A 26,443-nucleotide genomic window follows, 5' to 3' on the forward strand; every position below is an offset into this window, starting at 1 on the left:
AATTCATCCCATATTTATAGATGACATGTAACGGCAATATATATAAACAGCCAGTTTAGGCTCTAACGGCTTTTTTGTCGGTTTCAATGGTACCCCTTAGTTTTTTTTTTATTATCAATGGTATTCTCGTATTATTGAGCATTTTACAACTTTAACCTTTTTTTAACTTTTTTCATCCAAAATCGTCCAAAACTGTTAATTTTCTTTTGTTTTTCTTTAACATTTCAATTTAAAACATAGAAGAAAATTAACGATTTTGGACAAAAAAAATTTAAAAAGTTTACAGTTGTAAAATGTTCAATAATACGAGAGTACCATTGATAATAAAAGAAATTTAAGAGTACTATTGATAAAGTATCAAAACTCAGAAATATGATTGATAATTTCACAAACATTTATTTGTTTACATAGCGTTTTACTTTTGTTGCAACACTTTTGTTTGAAATTGTATATGAGCTGTTCATTATGTAAATAAGGAAGTTTCTTGTCATATGTGAAGTCCAATGAACTTTGTAATAATTATTGCAAATGCGCATTTACATTCCTTAGAATCTGACAAACTATTCCATGTGCATTGGACTTGATTTATTTCCTTTAGTGTTGAACTCCAACTTTGCTCATTTACAATAATCTTAATACAAAAAGATTTGCTAATTTTACATACCATATTTAACGACACAAAAAACTAGCAAGTTCCATACTGAGAAAGCAAAATATATCGTTAATTATAGAAGTTTATGTAGATAATTGTGCTCCATAAGCATTAGAACCGAAAATGTCTATCATCATTGTTGGTAATGACCTCGTGTTTTGGTTTTGTTCAAGTAGCTAACTCTATATCTTTGATATCAAGGCTTTGGCATTACTGCCGATCCTTAGTCATATGAGCTCTCTCTACTCCTACGACTCGTATTGTGAGGAGTAGTGTGTCTCGTGCGCTTATGATGTCGGTGTAAATGCTTCTCCCTTTTGCTTTCCCCGTCTTGGGAGCTCCTTTTCCACCTAGGTGAAGATGTTTCTCTATCTTCAGACTTCTTTTCCCTCCTTGAAGATGATGCTCTCCTATCTCTAGACTCCCTTTCCTTCCTAGACGATGAAGTTCTTCGTTCCTCAGAATCCCTTTTCCTCCTAGGAGGCGATGTTCCTGTATCTTCGTAGTTTCTTTTTCTCCTCGGTGGAGACATTTCTCTCTCTTGAGAGTTCCTTTTCCTCCGAGGTGGTGATCGAACCTGGAAATATGTCGACCAATCATGTTAGTTCAAGTCAATGTAGCTTATACATTTATATCCCTGTAAATTGTAGCTTCAGAAAAAGAAAGGTTTAGACATAGGTAATGGAAAAGACAGAAAAGATGGTCTGAATCTGGCATAAAAGTAGCTTCATCGATGGTACAAGTCGTTTATTTCTGCACCCGCCACATGGTAACATCATACGAGTAACTGGAGGAAGCTATGAATGAGATCCATGAGCCATTGATTCGACCGTGATTTTTGTGAACAATAACCCAGAGCCAAGCTTTTACCTCCATTAGAAATATAGACAAGGAAGAAGATTGAATTGTGTCATGTAAGATGTTTACCTTTTCTTTTATCAACAAATTATGTATCCCGACAGCAAGATCCCAAATCGCAACTTTTGTAGAAGAAATTTTTACATGTTTGAGAAAGGCTAACAAATCGCATTATGCGTTTTGAAACCATAATTGCTAACATTAACTTGTTGTCTACATTCACTTCCAAATATTTTCAAAATAAATTCTACATCAATCATAATCTTTATGTCAATCTAAAGTGCAAGGTTCTTTAAACTTCAACATAACGAGCAATAAAGTTTTGGCAGATCAGCAGCAGAAGGATCAGAATGGAAGAGACAGCAAGCTTTTCAATGTCAACAGATTTTGACGGCATTGATTGAACTGTTTGCTGGTGTCTACTTCGTCGCTCTTGGCCTCTTAAGGTTTTGATGATGACTTCACTTTTAAATAAACAAACATATTTTTAGAGATTGTTTTGTAGGTATATATCCGATTTAGTTTGAATCGTTGATGAAGCCTATGACTTGGTTCGTGGAAGATGTACATGTCTTAATATGTCCAAGATGTTAGATAAGTGTTGTAATGTTCAAAGTAGACGTACAGTCTACTGTTCCTAAATGAACATTCTGACTGAAGTTGAAGCTGGAGACAGTACGCTGTTCCTACGTAGCAGATCTGGAGAATAACATCGACTGGAAAATTGCGAATTAATTATTTTCTGTTTTTAAGTTGATGTAATGGGTTAAGAATTAATTTAATTGCTTAAATTAATTAGTAAGTTAATTGGCAAATCTATTTTTAGGTTTTCTAAAAATAGCCCAAGACTTTTTCTTAATTAGATTTAGATCTCCTATTTTTTAGGATCTTATGTTTTAAACTCCTATGCTATTTTTAGCATAAGGAAACTGATTTTTCTTTGAGCAAATAACAGCCGGACACTTTCTTAATTCCACCACCTTTTGTTTTGAGAACGTGGGGAAGTGGAGGTATGTGTGAGATAGTGGACGTTATGCTTATGGTAATTGCTGGCTGTTCCCTCTATGAATAGAAGGGACTTTGCTCGAACCAAAAAAAAAAATTGAAGTGAATCTAAGAGGATCCAAGAGTGTCCATAAAAGGGAGATCATCTTAAGGAAAATATTTTCAGTTTTCTAATGCCAATTAATTTATTATATTTTTCTTAAGTAATTATTTTAATTCTTATCCTCTTGAGAATTGGCCTTGTAAGGATTAATGAGTGTTTTGTTGTAATTAGACTTGTGGGAAGTCTAAGGGAATAGAAAAGAGAAACGTGAGAAGAGAAAGAGAAGGAGAATAGAGAAAGAGAATTAGGCCTAGAGTAGAGAAGCTTCGAGTGAAGCAAACATTGTTTTGTGTAATTGTAATTGATTGCCTTAACATAGTGAGAATTTTGAAATCCCGAGGGTCGTGGTTTTTCCTTCTTATTAGGCCAAAAAGGTTTCCACGTAAAATCTTTGTCTCTTTTTATTTCTTGCTTCTTAAGTTTAAGTTTTATTTTGTTTGCTAAAATTCCGCAAGTTAGAGCAAAAACGTAGTACAACTCAATACACAACAATTCACCCCCCCTCTTGTTGCATTTGATCATCTCTTCATATTCCAACAATTGGTATCAGAGCCCTGTTTCTTATTTAATCAGGAAACCCTGAGAGTAGTATCCTGTTCCCACAGAGATGTTGAAGATGAACGAGCGCATGGAAGAGGAGTACTCCACGTAAAGGCCACCCATGTTTGATGGGAAATTCTATACTTACTGGAAAAATAGAATGGAAATCTTCATAAAGGCCGAAAACTATCAAGTTTTGAGAGTCATTGAAATTGGAGACTTTGAGGTGACGACCATCAACTCCAACAATGAAGCTGTTCCAAAACCAATCACTGAATATGAAAAGGTAGATTTTCAAAAGATGGAGATGAACGCTCTTGCTATCAAATTGCTTCACTGTGGTCTTAGACCCAATGAACACAATCGTATTATGGGTTGCAAAACTGCCAAGCAGATTTGGGACTTGCTGGAAGTTACCCATGAAGGTACTAGTGAAGTGAAGCGATCCAAGATCGACCTCCTAATGTCCAAATATGAAAGGTTTGTTATGGAACCTAGAGAGAACATTCAAGAGATGTTCACCAGGTTCACAAATATCACGAATGAATTGGTCTCTCTTGGTAAGATCATTCTCGTTGATGAACAAGTAAGGAAAATACTTAGGAGTTTTCCTCAAGACGAACGCTGGAGAGCTAAGGTCACAGCCATTCAGGAATCGAAAGATTTCACCAAGTTTAATTTGGAAGAGTTGGCTGGTTCCCTCATGACTCATGAATTGCATTTGGGAACAGCTGACAGTTCCCGTAATAAAGGCCTGGCTCTGGCAGCAGATGACAGTGAAGAATCAGAAGCTGGTGAAGAGGAAGCTGCTATGTTGGCACGTAAATTCAAAAAATTCTTCAGGAACAGCAGATATAGAAACCAAAGAAACAACAAAGAAAAGGGAACTGCTAACTTGAAGACAAATTTTGAATGCCACAAGTGTGGGAGCACTGATCACTTCATCAAGGATTGCCCTCAATGGAAAAATGAGAAGGGCAAGGGAAAAGCAAGAGAAGATGGAAAACAATATAAGAAGGGAAACTTCAAAACTGATTTTAGAAAGGCTATGATCGCAGCTTGGGGTGATAGTGAAAGCGAAGCTGAAACTGAAGCGCCAATAGAGGAAGAAACCGCAAATCTGTGTCTCATGGCATCTCATGAAGAGTCTAAAGAAAAAGAGGCTCAAGTGAGGGGGAACAACTCATGGTATCTCGACAGTGGGTGTTCCAAGCACATGACGGGTGATAAATCTAGATTTCTCTCACTTGAAGCGTATGATGGGGGAACTGTAACCTTCGGTGATAATATGAAGGGTGAAATAATCGCCAAAGGAAAAGTTGAAAGGTCAAGCTCCCATGCCATTGACAATGTATTTTTAGTCGAGAATCTAAAACACAATCTTTTAAGTATTTCTCAATTTTGTGACAAAGGTAACTCTGTTAAGTTTACTTCTGAACGATGCATAATTTCTAGGAACAACACAGGAGACCCTGTACTAGAGGGAATCAGAAAAGGGAACACCTATGTGGTGGACCTGGACACTGTTCCTAGAAACAGTCTAACATGTTTAAGCGTTATAGAAGAAGACCCACTTCTTTGGCACAAGCGACTAGGTCATGCTAACTATTCATTGATTAACACTTTAAGATCAAAAGACCTAGTAAGAGGATTACCTGCAATAAAATTCCTCAAAAATGAAATTTGTGATCCTTGTGCTAAAGGAAAACAAGTGCGGTCATCCTTTAAATCAAAGTTTCTGGTGACTACCTCTAGACCATTAGAATTAATTCATATGGATCTATGTAGACCTATGAGAACACAAAGTCGTAGTGGCAAAAGATATGTGTTTGTCATAGTTGATGATTTTAGTAGATTTACTTGGACCTTATTTTTAGCAAGCAAAGATGAAGCTTTCGATGAGTTTGTATCTTTGGCAAATAAAATACAAAAATCTACCAATAATTCAATTGTTCACATTAGATCGGATCATGGCAAAGAATTTGAAAACTCAAACTTCATGAATTATTGTGATAAACATGGTATAAATCATAATTTTTCCGCTCCTAGAACACCACAACAAAATGGAGTGGTGGAAAGGAAGAATAGAACCTTAGAAGAAATGGCTAGGACCATGTTGATTGCTAGTGGTCTACCTAGGAATTTTTGGGCCGAGGCCGTCAATACTGCATGCTATATTTTGAATCGTGTGTTAATAAGACCAATCACTTCTAAGACACCCTATGAATTACTCAAAGGTGTCAAACCCAATATTTCCTATTTTCGTGTGTTTGGATGCAAATGTTTTGTTCATGTGAATGGTAAACGAAATATAGGTAAGTTTGATGAAAGAAGTGATGAAGCAGTATTCCTTGGTTATTCATCACATAGCAAAGCTTACAGAGTTTACAATAAGAGAACAATGTGCGTAGAGGAATCTATTCACATAATTTTTGATGAAACTAACTTTTCAACAAGTGAATAGGAAACAAATAATATTAAAATAGGTCTTGCAAATTTAGAAGATGATGATAAAGGAGTTAAAATGCAAGATCCAGGAACAGCCAATACAAGAAGAGGCAGGGGAAACTGACCAAATCCAGGAACTGCCAGCACAACAGGACCAGCAGACTGTTCCCAATCCAGCTGTTCCCGTAGATGACCAAGATGATCCAGTAGCTGAACAAAATGCAAATCAAGATGCTGAATCAGAACATGCTACTGTTCCTTCGAGAGAATTTGTGCCCAAACCTTGGAAATATCAAAGTTATCATCCTTTTGATTTGATTATAAGTGATATGAATAAGGGAACACAAACTAGATCCCAATTGAGAAATTTCTGTGCACATTTTGCGTTCCTATCATCACTTGAACCCAAAAATCATGAGGAAGCTCTAAAGGATTCCGATTGGATAGTAGCCATGCAAGATGAATTGAACGAGTTTGATAGAAATAAAGTATGGCATTTGGAACCCAAACCAAAACACAAGAAGGTAATTGGTTTGAAATGGGTATTTCGGAATAAGCTAGATGAGCATGGAATAATTGTTAGAAACAAAGCAACTCGTGGTCAAAGGGTATAATCAACAAGAAGGTATTGATTACACCGAGACTTTTGCTCCGGTAGCAAGGTTAGAGGCTATTAGAATCTTAATTTCTTTTGCTGCATTTATGAATTTTAAATTATATCAAATGGATGTGAAATGTGCTTTCTTAAATGGTTTTCTCGATGAAGAAGTTTTTGTTGAACAACCCCCTGGTTTTGAGAACACCTCTTGTCCTGATCATGTCTACAAGCTTGATAAAGCTCTTTATGGCTTGAAACAAGCTCCTAGGCAATGGTATGAAAGACTATCAAAGTTTTTGATTCAAAATAACTTTGTAAGAGGAAAAATCGATAAAACCTTATTCTTTAAGAATAAAGGTTATGATATTTTAGTTGTTCAAATTTATGTGGATGATATTATTTTCGGTGCAACCAATGATTTGTTATGTAAAGAATTTGCCAACCTTATGGGCACAGAATTTGAAATGAGCATGATGGGAGAATTAAATTTCTTCCTTGGTTTGCAAATTAAACAAACTGAAAATGGTATTTTTATTCATCAACAAAAATATATAAAAGAACTTCTAAAGAAATATGGACTAACTAATGCTAAAACCAACCATACACCCATGGCTACAAATGTTAGATTAGATGAAGAATTAAAGGGAACTAATATTGATCAAACAATGTATCGAGGCATGATAGGTTCCTTATTATATCTAACTGCAAGTAGACCCGATATTTCATTTAGTGTTGGTTTATGTGCTAGATTTCAATCAAATCCTAAAGAATCACATCTCACGGCAGTCAAACGAATTTTAAGATATTTGAAGGGAACAGACGACTTGTCCCTATTTTATCCTAAAAGTGATGTTTATGATTTAAAAGGTTTTAGTGATGCAGATTATGCAGGTGATCTAGTTAATAGAAAAATCACGTCAGGTATGGTACAATTTCTTGGCTCTTGTTTAGTTTCATGGAGTTCCAAGAAACAAAACACGGTTGCATTATCCACAGCCGAAGCTGAATACGTGGCAGCAGCAGCTTGCTGTTCCCAAATGCTTTGGATAAAACAGCAACTAAGAGATTTTGGTATTAAATTTGAATGTGTTCCTATTTATTGTGATAATACCAGTGCCATATGTATATCTAAAGATCCAGTGCATCATTCACGAGCTAAACATATACATATTAGACATCATTTCCTTAAGGATAACGTAGAATACAAAAATATTGTATTAAAGCATGTCAATACTAATGAACAAGTTGCAGACATTCTTACCAAACCGCTTCCAAGAGAACAATATGAAAAGATGAGATTGGAACTTGGTATGATCAAGCTCCACTAAAGTTGGTTGCATAAAATTTCCAATGAAGCATCATGAAAAAAAAAGGGTCAGGAATCAACCTCAAAATTTTGATTGAAAATCAATTATTGCATGGATCAGGTAAACACGTAATGAAGTTTGTGCTATGAATATTTTCTTGTTTGCATATTGTTAGTTTGATCAGACCACAGCAATATGTTTGTTATTTTCTTTATAATTTTTTTTATATATCATAATTCATCATTTTTTTTCATTTTGTTTTCATAATTTTACTTTAATATTCATAATTTATTCATATTTCATTTTTTTTTTAAAATGTACGACCAACTAAAATTAAAAACAATAGGAAACGGTTTTCAATCCCATCTCTTCAAAATCTTTCCATATCAAACGCTATGATTAGAGCATTAAAGGGATTGGACTTAAGGAAACCGTCATTTCATCACATTATTAAACCCTTCTCTTACTTCACACTTCACACGCCTTCTCAATTCCTCTTCAAGAAACCGTCCTTCTCCCTATCTCTCAATCTATTCAACACTTCAAAATAAAAACCCCAAGTTCCTCAAAGAAAATCCCTAAATCCCGTAAACAATCACAGCCAAAACCTCTGAGAGTGGTTCATCCTCCACCATTACTGGATGCTGCACCACTCACCACCACAAAAACCACAAATACATCACCCAAACAATCTACTGAACCTACTGGTACAAAACGCAAGATCTCATCACCAAAAGGTGGATCATCTTCCAAAGTAGTCAAACGTTCGAAGCTTGCTGATCCTAATAGTGCTGAAGAAGTAGCAAAAGAAATGTTTGTAGGTTTTGGGTTAGACAAGTACTGGTATGATTCTACTTATTTTCCTAAATTGCATGACATTTTACAAAATCAAGAATGGGAGGTTTTGATGACAAATTTTAGTTGCAATTCCATTTTCCCAAATCTTATGCGAGAATTCATTTTAAATTTCTCAAATGATTGTGGGACATGTTCTAGTAGTATCAAGAACATCAAAATAGAATTTAACAGTGCATTGTTGGGGGAATGGTTTAGTGTTCCTAATGTTGGTTTTGATACATATTGCGTTGGTACAAAAATAGTTTTTTCTGGAATTAATAAAAAGACAATTTTTAAATTTTTGGGGGTTGAACAAAAGAAAGGGAAGATCAGTCATAATATTCTTTCTCCATTGCATAAATTACTGTATAATGTTGCACGTAGATTTATTTTGCCCCGAAACTCTAAAAGGAGTGAAGTAAGTTTACGTGATGCAACCTTAATTTATTGCATGGATAATCACATAAAGATAAATTTTCCGTCATTGATGATATCGCATTTGTCTGATTGTATTGAGAAGAAAAATTTTGTTGGATATGGGGGGCTGTTGACTTGGATTTTCAGAAAGTTTGGTGTTCCATTGGAAGGGTTGGAGTTCCCAATGGGACCCAACATGAAAATAGGTGCGAAATGTTTGCAAAATTTACACCTCAAGTTAAATGATGAAGGGATGTTAATACATGAATCAGAGGAGGTTGTTGAAGTAGAATCTGATGAGGAAGAGATTGAAAAAGAAGAAGAAAAATTGAGGGAGAGAGATCAGGAAGAAAAAGAGGAAAAGGAGCAAGAGCCTGTTCACGCTGACCATATTGAAACAGAAGAAAAAGGGGAACAGGATGGAGAAGCTAGTAAGGGGGAAGCAGAACAGGAGGGAGCCTTAGGAGAAGAGGCTCTTCACAATCTCTGTGATGATACAAGTGATGAAGAGATTGTGATAGCTTTGAGGAAAAAGGCTAAATTCATTAAGAGGAAGAGTAGGAGGCTTGCTTCAAAACGTAAGGCTGCAATGGTTGATGATATCACTGAAACCATTCCTGAGCCTACTTCAAATGAACCTCCCTCTCCCAAGCCAACCACATCATCACCACATCACAATCCATCACCACCTCCATCACCAATACAGTCTACACCACCACCTTTTCAATCACACACTTCACCTGATGTAGGTTGTACTAACTATGATTCTGTTCCTGCAGCTTCTTTAGACTCTGTCCTCTCTAAGCTAAATGACCTCCAGTCTCACTTCCTTGCATTTCAAGACGAAACTCGTGTCTCCCTTGCTTCAATTGTTGATCAGCTTAACCAGATGGAGAGCCGTCTTGGTGCCAAGTTGGACACAGTAGAAGTACAGACTGAGTTCATTGATGAAGAAGAGACTGCTCCCTGATTCCTCTTCCTATATGCTTTTATGATTTGTTGGCTGTAATATTAACCAAACAATTTCACTTTTTAGTCTTTGTACCATCTGGGGTACAAAGTTGTATTGTTGAACAACTGCTACTATTTTCTTTGTTTTGAAATCTGGTCTGTGAACACTAACAATATGCAGATTTGATTACTTTTTTTGGTGCTTGCTTTCATTATTGTTTCTTGCTTTCATCACTGACAAATCTATATGGTTTGTGCTGAGGTTTGATAATCCCTACTTCTTTTTGATTGATGACAAAAGGGGGAAGATTATGCACAAACTTAAGAAGAGCAGTGAATACACAGTAACATATTTTGGTTGATTTATATTGTTTCTTATGGTTGATTTATGCTAACTTAATGATCATCTGTGTTCTGTGTTTTCAAATTGTGTTTTCAAGATTGATGGATATTTATTTGTTTTTGTGAATTTGTTTTCAAGTTGTTTTTGTTGAAAATACTTAATAATTTGTGTTAAGTTTTATTATGTTAGTTTAATTATGTCAGTTTAATTAATTTTAGTTTATTTCAATTAAGTTTTAGATTAATTAATTTTGAAAATTATTTGATATTATGGAGTAAATTGGTTTATGTATGCTTGGTAAATTATATTGTAACGAGTTGATTTGCTAAGTTATTTAGAGTTGCTTTAATCTCTAGTATGCTCTAAGAATTTTGTTTTACTCTATTTTACTTAAGTTTGTTTATAAAGTTTGTCCTCATCAAAAAGGGGGAATTTCTTGGCCTCTTAAGGTTTTGATGATGACTTCACTTTTAAATAAACAAACATATTTTTAGAGATTGTTTTGTAGGTACATATCCGATTTAGTTTGAATCGTTGATGAAGCCTATGACTTGGTTCGTGGAAGATGTACATGTCTTAATATGTCCAAGATGTTAGATAAGTGTTGTAATGTTCAAAGTAGACGTACAGTCTACTGTTCCTAAATGAACATTCTGACTGAAGTTGAAGCTGGAGACAGTACGCTGTTCCTACGTAGCAGGTCTGGAGAATAACATCGACTGGAAAATTGCGAATTAATTATTTTCTGTTTTTAAGTTGATGTAATGGGTTAAGAATTAATTTAATTGCTTAAATTAATTAGTAAGTTAATTGGCAAATCTATTTTTAGGTTTTCTAAAAATAGCCCAAGACTTTTTCTTAATTAGATTTAGATCTCCTATTTTTTAGGATCTTATGTTTTAAACTCCTATGCTATTTTTAGCATAAGGAAACTGATTTTTCTTTGAGCAAATAACAGCCGGACACTTTCTTAATTCCACCACCTTTTGTTTTGAGAACGTGGGGAAGTGGAGGTATGTGTGAGATAGTGGACGTTATGCTTATGGTAACTGCTGGCTGTTCCCTCTATAAATAGAAGGGACTTTGCTCGAACCAAAAAAAAAAAAATTGAAGTGAATCCAAGAGGATCCAAGAGTGTCCATAAAAGGGAGATCATCTTAAGGAAAATATTTTCAGTTTTCTAATGCCAATTAATTTATTATATTTTTCTTAAGTAATTATTTTAATTCTTATCCTCTTGAGAATTGGCCTTGTAAGGGTTAATGAGTGTTTTGTTGTAATTAGACTTGTGGGAAGTCTAAGGGAATAGAGAAGAGAAACGTGAGAAGAGAAAGAGAAGGAGAATAGAGAAAGAGAATTAGGCCTAGAGTAGAGAAGCTTCGAGTGAAGCAAACATTGTTTTGTGTAATTGTAATTGATTGCCTTAACATAGTGAGAATTTTGAAATCCCGGGGGGTCGTGGTTTTTCCTTCTTATTAGGCCAAAAAGGTTTCCACGTAAAATCTTTATCTCTTTTTATTTCTTGCTTCTTAAGTTTAAGTTTTATTTTGTTTGCTAAAATTCCGCAAGTTAGAGCAAAAACGTAGTACAACTCAATACACAACAATTCACCCCCCCTCTTGTTGCATTTGATCATCTCTTCATATTCCAACAGTCGCCTTGCAAAAATCCGTCCAATCATATGTTTTTCTAGCCCCTACAATGGAAGCTAGCAACGCTAGGGTGTATATGGAAGTGGGGATAGTATGAAGTTGCAGTGTACTGAAGAAAATAAATGAAGGAAGTTCTCAAAGCATCACTTTCGATTGGACATGGACAAGGTTGCTCACATTCATATATCCCAACAACCTCGACCCTCCTCAAAGCCACACCAATATTGGGTTTTTTGTCGTTGCAAAAAAAATGCATAGAACAAAAAGAGCATGTACCTGGAAACGTGACATATATCTCCCTTCCGGTGGAGGTGGAATGCCAAGCCTTTTCAAATCATCGTAAGGGATAGGTCGCCTGTATGGAAAAATGGTAAACATGAAATACTTGTTTGCTTCCAAGTGTAGGTATGTAGCAGAAGCATATGATCTTAAACTGAAACAGAAACAAACGACTCCGGGGTTTAAACTCTCTCATTTAGATGGGAAACAAATTGTCAAAGATTCTTTAGCAAGTCACAACAGATCCCATAACTTAGTAGGCCAAGGTAGGAAATTAGCAAGCATGCAAATGTAAAGAACTGAAAATTCGGAAGAGCATGTTGAGAAAGAGTCTCCCATCCAAACTAACATCATATCCTTCAGGCAAAAGGATAAAAGTCATGTCCACAACAGCACATGCAGAAAATCAATGCAAGACGGTACCTGTTCTTTCTTGTAAGAATGTTTCTACTAAACCAGAAAAATAGAGACAAGATGAACTCACCATTAATAGGAATCAAAAAAACAAGCCCTATTAAGAAAACATTTTCAAACCACAACCCAAATTCGAAGTTTCTGACTCTTCATTTTTCCCCATACTTAGGAAATCTGCAACAGCTCAATTATGTTTTCTAATGGATTAATAAAAAGATCTAGCATGATCTCTCTTCAAACTAATATTGCCAAAAGAAAAATCTTAGATGCCAATAAAATGATCCCTTGGACCCTAAACGTATACATTTGAATGGTTTAACCACTGAGCCATGTGAAAATTTGGGAGTGTTGAAAATACACAGAAACAGTTGACAGCATCACTTTAGACGCACCCAAGTGATAATAGGCTTAAGGGTCTGAATTAACAAACTTGAGTAGTGAACTGCACAATTTAGTAACCTGAAAAAATAATTAAAAGTGATGCATGGAACTTTTACTCAACATTGTCATATACAACAAAGCCTTAATTCCGAAAATAGGGATGTGGTTTTTCTCAAAAGACATAAAAAAAAAAAGAGAGGCCTAAAGTTTATTTAGAAATATGGACATGGAACTTGGAAGAGGAGGGGAAAATACTAGTTGAAAAGACGGTACATTTTCATTAATCTGAAACAGAAGAGCAAAAGTTAGTTTAATCATAAAGCAAGCTATACTTAAAGAAAGATAAAGGATATGTCTCAACACATGACACTATGCTCCCACTGGTGTTTACATTGCTATGTTCAATCAAGTTATGTGAGATTTACAAGTCAAATGTAGCAACCAATTAGTAGATCGGACTTTTTAGATTTCAATATTCAGAAACAAACCCTCTCAAAATTTATTCCCTCAAACCAGAGGACTTGGTACTGATTTTTACTCGACAAAAACTTTAACTGACCAAGATATCCACAAAAATACTAAATAATACTTCCTATATCACAAAATACTTGCAATATTTCCTCTTTGCATGCATTCCAATGTACTAAGTCAAATTATATATTTCTAATTATGCACAATTATGCACAATTAAATCAAAAAGATTCCAATTGACTATGTTTTGACTTATAGATTAAGAAGGAAATATAAATAAAAGTTGGTTAATGAACAATGAATACTATGCAAGTGTACTTGCAAGTAAAACAAGAGGAAGTAGACACTAACAATTTCAAATTTTCAACAGCCAAGAAACTCAATATTAATAAAGGTAGAGATATTAGAAATTAGGATTCATTCAGGACATTTTCATTCTAGAAGTATGGATTCTAATTATCCTAGTTCCTACCTCTTTCTCCAAACCCATGAAAAAACTAAAGCATGAAAAAAAAAAATCCTTTACTCTAATGCCACGACTAAACTCTCTTTACCTAAATGTTGACAAGCTCAATAGCAGGAACAGTTAATCAAAGGAGAAAAGGCATATGAAATATTTCATAACTAAATTATTGGAGTAGACAAAATAACAAGTGAAAACATTCACAAAAAACATGTGCATAGGGTTTTCTAAGGAAAACATCACAACCATAGATTTAGTCTATTTGTCCAGAACTACTTTGTAATCCCAATGGTTGAGACTTGAGATTAAGTGGAGTTATGAGCGAGCCTCAAACCAACTTCATACATTCCTAATGGTATCAAAATATAGATTTGATCGTATGGCGTTACTCCCTCTATTCAGAGCAAATGTCCCATTTGAGATTTGCACAAATATTATGGCAAAAAAGGGACCAGAACAAAAAGATGTCCACACCTACAAATTATGAAGAAGTAAATAAGAAAAGGAGGAGACCACCGCAAAATGGTGTCCCCATGTACAAATTAAGGAGAGGTCACAACAAACAGGTCTCCACATGTGTCAAAAATCATTACTAAAAATAGAAATGTGACATTTAGGGTGAATTAACCTAAAAAGAAAATGGGACATTTACTCTACATTGGAGGGGGTATATGACAAAAATGTATCCTTACATGAAGTTCACTACAATAGATGGATTGACTTCATTAATGAGAGCTTTGGGAGGTATAGCATTTGATTGAATTCTATTCACTAACATGAATTGTTAGAAAATAGAGGGACCAGGGGATTTGAGGATGGGAAGGAAGAGATACTGGTAGAGATACACAAATCATAAAACTAACAAAAAGGAAAACTAAAGGGCATACAGTGGAGCACGAAATGGTCTTTCCCGTCCTCCAAAACGAAGTTGCCCAGATTCCTTCTTACCACCAAGGCCTCCTCCTATGCAAATAAAAAAAGTCAATTATAACAAAAAGACTGACATGCACATGTGTATATATTTATTTTCAAAAAATTAACTCACCTAATCTTCTTGGAATCCATCCAGGCATTAGTTGTTGTCTGTTGTAATCAACAATGATTTCAGAATCATCAATGAAAGAATGGTGTGCATCCTACATAGAAAGAATAAGGAGTTATTTAATCTTCAATTGAAAGTACATTAAATCGTATTATCCAAATTCATTATTACATATCTATTAATTAACATTTATTTCTATGCACTATTATTTGGTATTTTTATATACCACCGGCTTTATCCTTGTGAGCTTTAAATGCCAATGAAAAAATACTCTTCTATGTGTGCATAACCTCAAAATACACTTACTGAAAATGGAGTTGAATATAATAACGACGTTCATTTAGAATGAGAACTTAAACCTGAAAACCTCAAACAATTATGATGAACATGAATGAGGACCTCAAGGGTCAAGGCCTTATGTGAACAGTTTTGATGAAACGAAAATAAGCATGGACACCTGAAAAAAGAGACTGATCTTGTTGAAGAATAATCAATAGGAGGATTAGTTCCTTCTCCTAGAATCATATTGAGTTCACTATGCCCTCTTAGAAAGTTTGTGTCTAGGGTCCCTGACCTAGCAATATATCGGCAACAAGACCAACCAACTAATTATGGATGATAGAAAGTGTAGAAAAGTGGAATATTAGTATATTATATTTTATATTTTATATTATTGTGACTTAGATTCCTTAAGTTTAATATTTCGTAATATTTTGTTTCCTTATTTTAGTCCTTATTACTTGTATAAATAGAGGTCGTACCTCTCATTATTATTCAATACAAACCAAGTATTCAAAACCCAAATCAAGCTTTATTTCCGAATCATGATTTTCTACATGGTATCAGCGCCGTAAGTTTTCCTAGACGAAAAAACTCTATCGGCATTTTATCATTGATCATAATCGACCAAAATCGATCCGAACAAAAAGCAAATTAAAACAAAACCAATCAAACCAATCCAAATCAAAAACAAAACCAAACCAAGACCATGATTTCCATGGCACAAATGGAATAAATGTTCCAACTTTTTCAAAAGATGACCCAAAAACTTGAACAACCAATCAAAATTGAAAATCTAAATGACCAAAATTACACCATGTGGTGTTAGGGATGGTCGTGGGTCCAGGACCCTGTTGGACTCGCTCCGGACCCGCCCCTTTTTAAGGGTCTAGGTCTTAATTTTTGAGACCCATCGGATCCAGGTCAGATCTGGATCCAAAAAAAATTTGACGGGTCCGGATCTCAAGGTGAAGACCCGGACCCGGACCCAGACCCGACCTCGAGACCCATACCTTAGACCCGCTCCTCAGACCCGGACCCGGACCCTAAACTTTTAAATATTATGAATTTCTGATTCCTAAATTCTAATATTACTTTTAAAATTAATATATAGTGTCATACAGGCATACAGCCCAATAGCCCATATTGGATACTTGCATACTGCCTTCTCAATCTCATTCTGCTAACCCTAATTTCTTTCTCATTTTGCCTTCTCTTTCTTCGTTATTCTCAGCAGTCAGCAGTCTCAACACTCACACCATCGCTATCGTTCTTCTCCAATTTCTAATATAGTCGCCATCGCCAGTCGGTAGTCCACCATTCACGAATCACGCCACTCACGCTAGTCCAATCCAGGTACGCCATTCACGCCATTTAGTTTAGTGATTTAGTTTTCTTTAATTTTTCTTTAATTTGTTAGTGATTTTGTTAGTGATTTTGTTTAGTGATTTAGTTTTCTTTAATTTGTTAGTGATTTTGTTAGTGATTTTGTTTAGTGATTTAGTTTTCTTTAATTTTTCTTTAATTTGTTAGTGATTTTGTTAATGATTACAGTTTTCATGTATTTTGTAGGGTTTACTTTTATTGAGAATTGGGTTTGCTGGACAGATGCACAATTTGTCTTCAATGTCTACATTGATGTTAAGAATGATCATCGTCTTCATGATTGTCTTCATTTTTGTATTGTTGCTTAAATTTTTATCTTAATATATGATGAATTACTGAAATATTTCTAACAAATCCTTTTATATGTTTAGTGTCAGTATATGCATATATAATCTAACAAATCCTTTTATAACAATGTAATATTACATTACTGAAATATTTCTCTTATATGTTTAGTATTCACCTTGCTCATGAAAAAAAAAGTCTCTTATACCATATGTTTATATAAATGGAAAATTAATATCAAAAATTTAAATTTTTGTCCATATTCTACTTGGTATAGTCGTATAGATAATGGATGAAAATCAATCACAATGTACGTCCAAATTAGTGGCACAACCACAAGATAATTCTGTTATGGAGTCAAAAAATACATTGGATGTAGATGAAGAAGGGTTTGTTAATGATTATGGTACTCCAAGTCATTACTCAAAACATAAGGGAAGGAAAACAACCTCTGAGGCATGAAATTATTTTGCAAGAGAGGAGGTAAATGGTGTGACTAGAGTTGTTTGTAAGCATTGTGGTGTAAGTCTAGTAACTGGTGGTAATAGTGGAACTTCTCATCTCTTGAAACTCGCAAAGAAAGTTTGCTCATGAAGACATTTGAATCTTGCACGTTGTCAAACAACTTTAAGAGTTAAGAAGGATTGTGATGCGTCAAGTTCTCTGGAATTTAGTGGTAAAAGCAAACTTAAAGAGTTCGACCAAGATTTTTCGAGAAAGGAATTAGTTTCCATGGTTATTATGCACGAGTATCCATTGTCTATGGTGGATCATGTTGGGTTTAGGAGGTTTGTTGAAAGCCTTAATTGCAATTTTAAGATGATTTCTAGGTCCACATTAAAGCGAGATATCATGAAGATGTTTAAAGAAGAAAAACTTTCTCTACATAAATTCCTCGAGCATAATGAAAGTAGAATTGCAATCACTACTAATATATGGACTGCAACCAACCAAAAGAAAGGTTACATGGTCATAACTTCGCATTTTATTGATAAACAATGGGTCTTACGAAATCGCACCTTAAAGTAAAATCTTAATTATTTACTCATGTAATCATGTTACTTTTAGTTTTATCATTTATCCTTTGACTGAAACATATATTATATTATTCTATATAGGTTTTGCTATGTACCTTGTCCTCACACCGGAGGTGTTATTGCAAAGGTAATGATGAATTTTTGTTAGTCTCAATATTGTTTAGAAAATAAAATATCTACTGTTGTTGATAATGCCACTAATAATGACGATTTTAATGGATAAGTTTGAGAAAAGGTCTTTGATGCGTGAGGGTGATCTTTTGCATTTGCGTTGTAGTGCTCACATATTGAACCTAATAGTTCAAGATGGATTAGGGGTTATTAGTTCTGCAATTGAAAAAGTTTGTGATTGTGTCTTTTTGGATGTAAACTCCTAAAAGAATCGAAAATTTTGAGGAGGCTTGTCGTTTTTTGGACTTAGCTAACATTAAAAGACCTAGTCTTGATTGTAAAACAAGATGGAATTCAACCTACTTGATGCTTAAAACTGTTTTTCCGTTTACAGATGAGTTTTCAAGGTTAAAGCGATTGAGTAAGAAGATGAATTTTGTTGTTCCTAGGGATAAGGATTGGCAATTAGCTGAGCTTGTTTGTGATAAGTTAGAAATTTTTTACAGTACAATTAATGTATTTTCTAGAAGAAAGTTTATCACTATTAATCTTTTTTTTCGAAGGATTTGTGAGATTAAGCTTGCTATGGGTAGGTGGTTACAAAGTGATGTTGAAATTATTAGATTGATGACAGAAAATATGCTTGAAAAATTTAACAAGTATAGGGATCATATGTGTGAACTTTTGGCTATTGCTACTATCTTAGATCCAAGAAATAAGATGGATTGTGTGGAGTTTTATTTTAGGAAGTTTTCTGATGTTAATGAGGTTGATATGCAATTAGCAAGAGTTCGTAGGTGTCTTGATAATTTGGTTGTGGAGTATCAAAGGAAAAGTGATATTGTGAAAAATGTGAATGATGTTAGGCAAAGTAGGAAACGACCTGCACCAAGTTCTATAGACGGTGCACAAGATGAAATTGCTCAATCTAAGAGAACTAAGGTTAGAAAGGTGAATAGGTGTGAATTGGATTTTTATTTAGAGGAAGAACTATTATCGGATGATGAGGATTTGGATGTCCTTTATTGGTGGAAAGTAAATACGAAGTATCCGACTTTGCAAAAGATTGCGAGAGATATTCTTGTCGTCCCTGTTTCTTCCATTGCTTCAGAAAGTGCTTTTAGTACCGGAGGAAGAGTTATTAGCCTTCATCGTTCAAGACTTCATTCACAAACTGTGTAAGCATTAATATGTTTACAAAATTGGATGATGGAAGACATAAAAGGTAAAAGTCTAACTTTTACAGATTTAGTATTGGTTTTGTTTTTCGTTGGTGATCTTAATTTGTTTTTGTTCTTTAAATCTCTTTCTAAGGTTCTTCGGAAGATGCTTATGCTTGCTCCACAGTAATTGATGATTCGGATGTTTATGAAGAACAACAAATAGATGCGATTCAACTAGTACGCTTTAACTTTAATGGTTTTATTTTTGATTTACTTTTTCTTTATTGAAAAACTAACTTATAACTGTTTGATATTTCTTTTAGGATCTTGATGAAGTTGAAGAAGACTGATCAAAATTGATTGTAATGTTATGGAATATAAACTATGTATCTCTTTTAGTCTTTTATATTTGGTTTTTAATTATGCATTTAGACAAGTGTTTTTACGTTTTAGTAATTATTTTGTATTTGAATTTCATGGACTCGAACAAGTGTTTGTAATACGATAATAAGTTGCTTACAAAAATACAAAAAGACTCGCAAAAGGTTCAATTTTGACAAATCAAATAGACTTTGTTTAAGACCCATTAAGGACCCTAGACCCGTCTGATCCGAAGGGTCTAGGTCTGGGCCAGGGTCTGAAAATTTTGGACCCTTAGGATCCGAATCCAGATCCGGGTCTGGATCTATAAAAAATAAAAGAGTCCGAGTCTGGCCAGACCTGCCCCATGACCATCACTACGTGGTGTACACAAATGAAAATAGAAATCGGTGATCAGGGGAGGCTCAACCATATCACCGCCATATCTCCATCCACCACAAATCCACAATGGGTTTAGAATGATTGTATGGGTGATCTCATGAATCATCAACAATATCGATCGAGACCTTGTAGAATATTTTCTTGACTATATTACCTCCGCTCGAGATTTATGGACAAGAATCCACTTCATTCTTGGACCAGTTCCGCTACCTCCCGTTGATGAGACCATTCCGCGTGAGGTCGCGAAGGGGAAAAGTATGGTAGAAAAGACATCATAGGGATTTAATCCCTCGAAAAATCAAAAACCAGAAAAAAACAAACCAAAACCAAGATTTAAAAGAAAACTCAAAAATTCTCAACAAAGGTACGAGTAATTTGCTAGGGGTCACTGATTCTACTACCACGACAATTCATGCTGGGTTGAAGGCCGAAAATAATGAGAAGAAGGGACTTAATTCTAATGAGAGAAACAGAGAAAGAAACAAGAAAAATGAGGGGCAAAAAACACCGGGCAAAAATAGTAGCCACCACCGGAGTTCAGACAGTAGTGGCCGAAATTCAGACAGCAAATTTGGAGAAGCCATTAATAGTAGAAAATTAATTTGGGAAAGCAAATTTCAAATCTCAAGGAAAGTAAGAAAAGTGGTAATTGAGAAAGAATGTGATGTATTTAAGGCAACAGGAAACATTTCATATGCTTGCTTTTGTACACACAAAACACAGAAGCCAAAAATTCAAAAAGAAAACCTACCCAAATTAATCATTCATGACTCACGCCTCAAATCTCCCTCCCAAATCTTACTAAATATTCCTTCTTATAAAACCCACAAACCCAAAGTCCAAGTCACCCAAACAATAAATAAACCAAGCTGTTTTATTTCATGACCTTTTATCTCAATCGAAAAAGTTGAAAATCAATTATGAAAAATTCGCAGAAGAGATTATCAAAATTTCATTTGTAAAATCAAAAGATTGACTAGCGGATTTTCTATTCAAGGCAATTGGCTCTAAAGCGTTGAAGAATATGTTTGGCAAGTTTGGTCTCAAGGATCCCAAGACCAAACTTGAGGGGGAGTGTAGGAAAGTGGAATATTAGTATAATATATATGTTATATTTTATATTATTGTGATTTAGTTTCCTTAAGTTTAATATTTCGTAATATTTTGTTTCCTTATTTTAGTCCTTATTACTTGTATAAATAAAGGTAGTACCTCTCATTATTATTTAATACAAACCAAATATTCAAAACCTAAATCAATCTTTATTTCCACATTATGATTTTCTACAGAAACAAGAGTAGGTTTATGTTCTCTTACAAGAATATTACATTACTCCAATGTCATTGACACCTTCCCAAACTTCCACCTGGGTGAGAGTTAAGAGGGGTCGTATGCACAAAGAATAATATCATAGTAAATTTATTCTCTCGAAATTCCAGAAAAATTGCATCCGTATTTTAGATGACATGTAGTATCTAAATTAAGAAGGATTGAAGAGCTTATTTCTAGACATCTTTGGAGATCATGCAGTCAATATATGTATTTCGTTACCGCGTAATACTAACTTAGAATCCCTGGAGAAAACGAAAACAAAATAAAGATCAAACAAAACTAAAGAAAGAGATAGCTGCTTAGCGTATGAGGCAAGCACTTTCACTTTCAATAGAATACACATAACCAAGTCTAATCCCGCTCTGTAGCAAAAATGCCCCTTCATCTCCCCACTTCAGGGAGACAACTTAGTCTATACTCTATACACGTGGAGAAATTCATAATTGGTATAATAGAAATTATTGAGCGAGGTGCATGGCAATGTAGCACTTTTACCAGGGAAGCTTATTAGAAGATGCATGGAAGTGGTAGTTTAGCACAATCACATACTACGACCATAGTCTCTTGCACTTTAACTTACCTTATTGGAGGTGAGTAAACTGAATATATGTCCTAAATTAAATACATAATCATTGTTATCTATGATTTCTTGCATTAGTTTGTTTTGGGTCATATAGTCAATCCAGTATCACATGGTTCGCGGTTCGCATTGATTCGTTGTAAGTATTCATATTCGTTATTCGTTTGTTGATTGATTTATTGTTCGTTCGATTGGGTTGTTTGATTCAATTTCTAGGTTTGCGATTCGTTTTTTTTGGTTTGTTAGTTTTTTAAAAAAATCAGATTAATAAATAGGAAATAAATTAATAAGTATAATTCATAAAATATAAACAAATGAACTTAAAATATCAAACTCTTTGTCTATTTAGTCCATTTAACAAGGCCCATTTAAATGAACCATATGTCTCTTAAAGTTTAAATCCCTCTAAACAAATAAAAAAAAAACGACGAGCCCACTCTCATTTTAAGCCTTAAAAAAAGCACGTACATATAATTCTTCTAGAAGACCATAACATCTCCTCCTCTTCATTCATCTTTAATGGCGGCTTTTACAAGGTGAGTTTTTATCTTCTCTTCCTTTTCTTTATCTTTTCTATTCTTTTCACTTTGTTTTATTCTTTGTTCTTCTAATTCTGGATCGGCTATTTCACCAATTGGAGTCGCGATTCTTGGCAATTGGAGCCGCAAACAAATCTTGGTTGGGGACAATCGAATACATCGAGATTTGAAGGTAAAGTGGGCGAATTATGTGACACTAAGCCAACCCTATATTTTGAGATTAAGGCTTTGGTGTTGATGTATTGTTGTATGAAAGCTAAACTAAACTGAACTTAATAGGGCTGAAATAAACAGAAATTATGATGAAAAGAACAGGCGTAAGTGGAAACATCTCATTTTACACCCTTCATAAAACTATATGGAGCTAACATGGGAAGAAAACAAGTTGAGCTGTGAATTGTGATACATATGTTCTAACACACCCCCATAACCATCAAATAGTAAGTGTACTGGCTAGGTCACACATATATACAGAAGAATCTAGTGAATTGGCAGTATGGAAGCACCAAGAATTATAAAAACCAAAGATTAAAGTCCAATATTTAGCAAATATCGGATGATTGTCTGAACACTAGATTACATTTCATTTTCCTCAGTTTTTTCATCAAAATGGTTGTTGAGATCCTTGTGCAAAAATGGGGTGTTGATCACAACACTCTGAAGTCTACAAGACTACAACACTCTATTACCCTATTGCTATTAAGTAGCTCCCAGCTAGGAAAGGTTGAGGGGTCAAATGTATGCAACTTTACCCATGAAATAACAAAGAGATTGTATTTGCAACTTCACATAGATATGAAGTGAACATGATTTAATAAGCCAATTACTTTCAGTCTATAATATTTTGAAACCAAAATACTATAAATCTTTGGCTCCATCAAGAATAGACCATACAGCACACTAAAGTCTAGAGTCTAGACTCTACAGTAACTGAAAATAGAATTAAGACCAGCTATTATATGCTGTAAGAGAAAAGGACGCAAACTGCATTTTCAGTTTTCAGCAGTGCATGCCTCTCAATAACTGTTCATTAACAAGTCCATTTACTGCTCAGTTATGCAATAGTGACTCTCAAGGGTCAAGAGTTCACATGCTCATCATGTAACTTGCTTCATTTTGAATCTGGCATTAGAACATGTACCAGAGATCAAACTAAATCAGTCGTATTTATTTGATCAGTAAGAAGAAGAGAAAAGGTGATCAGACAAGCTATTTCCAAAGAGTTCCTACTTTTTTCCCCTTTAACATTTATGGGAGAGTTACTACTACCCAGCCCAGGAAAGTAGCAAATGCACCCCCCTCCTCGTAATCTATAGACATCCTCGTGATATTAAGATGTATTAAAGATTTAAAGTGTTACTCCAAACCCTAACCAGCCAAGGGCTCAAGATTAATAGTGGTTGTTTTAGGAGTAAATAAATGAAAATAATATATTTAATAGATATTGTACTTGAAAACAAATGCTAACCTCATATGCACGCCTCATTTCTTTCTCTGTTTCAAATTCAACAAACGCATAACCACGTGATGCACCAGTAACTACAACCATATAACGACATAAAGTTGACAACTTCCAGTAAGACACATTGTCATGACTATTTCTGAATCACGTAATAGATAAAAACTACTTTATTGAAACTACTTCATGCAAGATATGTTTAACAATGTCACAATATACTTAAGTTTTAGAAAAATAAATTCAGAAAAGTTTCAACAAGGGATAAACAAGCTCAATGTGTAACTACAATAACTTCAGAAAAGTTAATTCAGGTGAAGAAAATGCAAGCAGTCACAGAAGATTAGGGATTAATTCTGGATTCCATCAGATTACAAGAGCTCGAAAGTCAAAAAAAGATAAAAAAATTAAGTTTGGAAATACAAAAGCTAAACCTTGGGAGAAGGCAAGTAGCTAAGATTCAAAGTAGTTTACTTTGACCCAGTGTTCAATATTGATTTAGGTTGATTGCAAGTAGAACCTACGTTAAGCTAATTCAACAATCTTTAAGGAATTAAAAACCGACTTGAAGAATTGAATAGTAAAGTCATCATTTAACACATACAAGTACTATTACCTAAGAAATACAAGTTTGATATGAAAAATTTTGGTTATAGCCTCAATCACATCTCTGTTCACACAAATCCTACTGTTTCTTTATGTGGTTATATATTTCACACTTTTCCAGACTCAGAAAGTGTTTAAAACAACATCAAGAGATTGCTAGATGAGTGGTCAGTTAGTAAACCAACAATCTTACATCATGAGATTCATAACATTATAATACTTCCTCTATTAGAAGCTCGTGCCTCTTACTATACCTAAAACACCATTCCAGACTTTTCCTTAGTTTTCTAAAATTAAATCGAGAAAATGCAAATGAAATTGGGGTAAAGAACACAAATGCATGACAACAATCTGAATGCATTTCTCCAAACTTGACAGCCCATCAATGACTTGCAATTACCACCTTATCTGGAGACAAGCTTCAGGTGGTATCCCTATACAGCACATACAATATATATGCTGCCAGTCACAGGATAAAATCCATCCTTGACATGAATTTCAGAGTACCCATGTAAGTAGATAATTTTTTCCATCATATAAAGAGAAAGGGGGTCAAGAACCGCTTCTTTACATAGTTTTCTTTCTAGTGCCAGCAAACCTAGAAAGTGGAAACCAAGCTTGTCAGATTCCTTGATTACAAGTTAGCCATCAAGCACAGATAGCCGTGGTAGGCTAGTGTTCTCCTTCCACACACTAGTTGCTCTGAGGTATATCAAGAATGAAAAAAATGCCAATTGCAAATTTGATTAACTGAATTCTCTCTTATGCCAGGTTGTAGTCTGACTAAATTTTCTTCTTATTTGTCATACTTTTGGCCTTTATTTAGCTAAGTAAAAACTAGGAGGGGCATATAATGGATCAAAACAGTCGTCTTTGAAGTTTTACACATTGATGCAAGTATGCTAATTGTGCTTCTTCTACTAGTGAGCAAAAATTAAGCCCTAGAAAGTTATGAAGTGCATTTCAATATTAGATTTTGAATTTCATAACATGGAACAACACAAATTGTCTTCCTTGATTCCTCATGTTGATCTTTGCTCCCATGACTCATCTCTTTCCAATCCCTCCCCTCACTCTGTTTGCTAAAACGTTATCCGAACATACTCTTAAGGGGAAAAAGATAAAGGCTTCACGTCCCACGTAAAACCAGCATACTTCACCACATTGCATCAATCATATATCCATATGCTTGGTTCTACTATACCAGGTCACCACAAATGCTTCACAAACCATCAGTCAAAATCCATTAAAAACTTCCAATAAGTCCTAATAATGGCTTCTCAAGTCCAATTCACTACCAAAATAAGTTTGAACTTCAAACAAGTTGAGATGACTTAAATTTTTGATGAAAAAAATTAGAGCCCACATGGTAACTCTAATCTTTTATGTGTCCTATAGTAGACCTACCAAATAACAAAGTTAGGAAAAAGGAGAAAGTTAAATTACCTATATCCCTTACTAGCCTCAAATTCTTCACGCGACCATATTTGCTCATGGCCTGCAGAGAACAATCCACCGCATAAAATATAAAATAAAACCCCAGAAAAATCCCATGAAACCCACAGTCCACACTCCTAAAATGCAAGGAAATCAAAGCATTCAAAAGACCAAAAAAAAACTCAAAAAATAAGGGAAAAGCAAAGAAAATAACCTTTCGAAGGGTATCTTCGGAGGTGGAACGAGAAAGGCGACCCACAAACAAAGTACAATAAGGGTCCCCTATAACTTTAGGATCACCAAATGGGTCATCTGCAAAATGGTCATAGATTATACAAATGAAAAAGAATTTGCATTAAACAGTAAGTAAAGCAATAAAATAGGGAAAGAATACATACATAGGCCAGCAGAAGAGCAGAGAAGAGCTCTGTAAACAGCGTTGTCGTGAGGAAGAATATCAGTGCCATCAATACTGCCAGCTTGAATGGGATGGTAGATTTCTGCGTAGAATACGGAATTTACATTTGGGTTGCTTCTGTTTCTGCTCTCGTTACCAATCATCTTTCCCTTTCTTGTCTAGGGAGAACCAGGAGGATCCTCTTGTTAGAACAACTAGGGGTTGCTCAGTGCTCACTACATAATTCTTATAGACTTCAGAAAAAATATATATAGGGTTTATGATTTGGAGGAAAATGTAAAAAGTTTGTGA

At 34.7% G+C, this 26,443-nt stretch overlaps 1 protein-coding gene across 1 annotated transcript; it reads right to left on the bottom strand.

Annotated features, from left to right (window-relative positions):
• Positions 1 to 406: 406 nt before the first annotated feature.
• Positions 407 to 26,443, bottom strand: LOC130804010 (U11/U12 small nuclear ribonucleoprotein 35 kDa protein). Its single transcript, XM_057668297.1, has 8 exons — positions 26,133 to 26,443; positions 25,949 to 26,046; positions 25,744 to 25,795; positions 23,704 to 23,774; positions 14,765 to 14,855; positions 14,607 to 14,682; positions 11,988 to 12,066; positions 407 to 1,229 (listed from the first exon to the last, which is right to left on the bottom strand). Exons 1-8 carry the CDS (start codon positions 26,293 to 26,295, stop codon positions 876 to 878), a joined length of 984 nt encoding a protein of 327 aa, XP_057524280.1. The 5' UTR covers positions 26,296 to 26,443; the 3' UTR covers positions 407 to 875.

This window comes from Amaranthus tricolor, chromosome 2 (genome assembly GCF_026212465.1).
Source record: "Amaranthus tricolor cultivar Red isolate AtriRed21 chromosome 2, ASM2621246v1, whole genome shotgun sequence".
In the NCBI taxonomy this organism is placed as follows: Eukaryota; Viridiplantae; Streptophyta; class Magnoliopsida; order Caryophyllales; family Amaranthaceae; genus Amaranthus; species Amaranthus tricolor.

Coding starts and splice junctions, on each gene's coding strand:
- LOC130804010 (XM_057668297.1), bottom strand. CDS start 26,295: ATGATTGGTAACGAGAGCAGAAACAGAAGCAACCCAAATGTAAATTCC. Junction 14,683..14,764: donor ATGGATTCCAAGAAGATTAG/GTGAGTTAATTT, acceptor TTATTTGCATAG/GAGGAGGCCTTGGTGGTAAG. Junction 1,230..11,987: donor GATATATGTCACGTTTCCAG/GTACATGCTCTT, acceptor ACATATTTCCAG/GTTCGATCACCACCTCGGAG.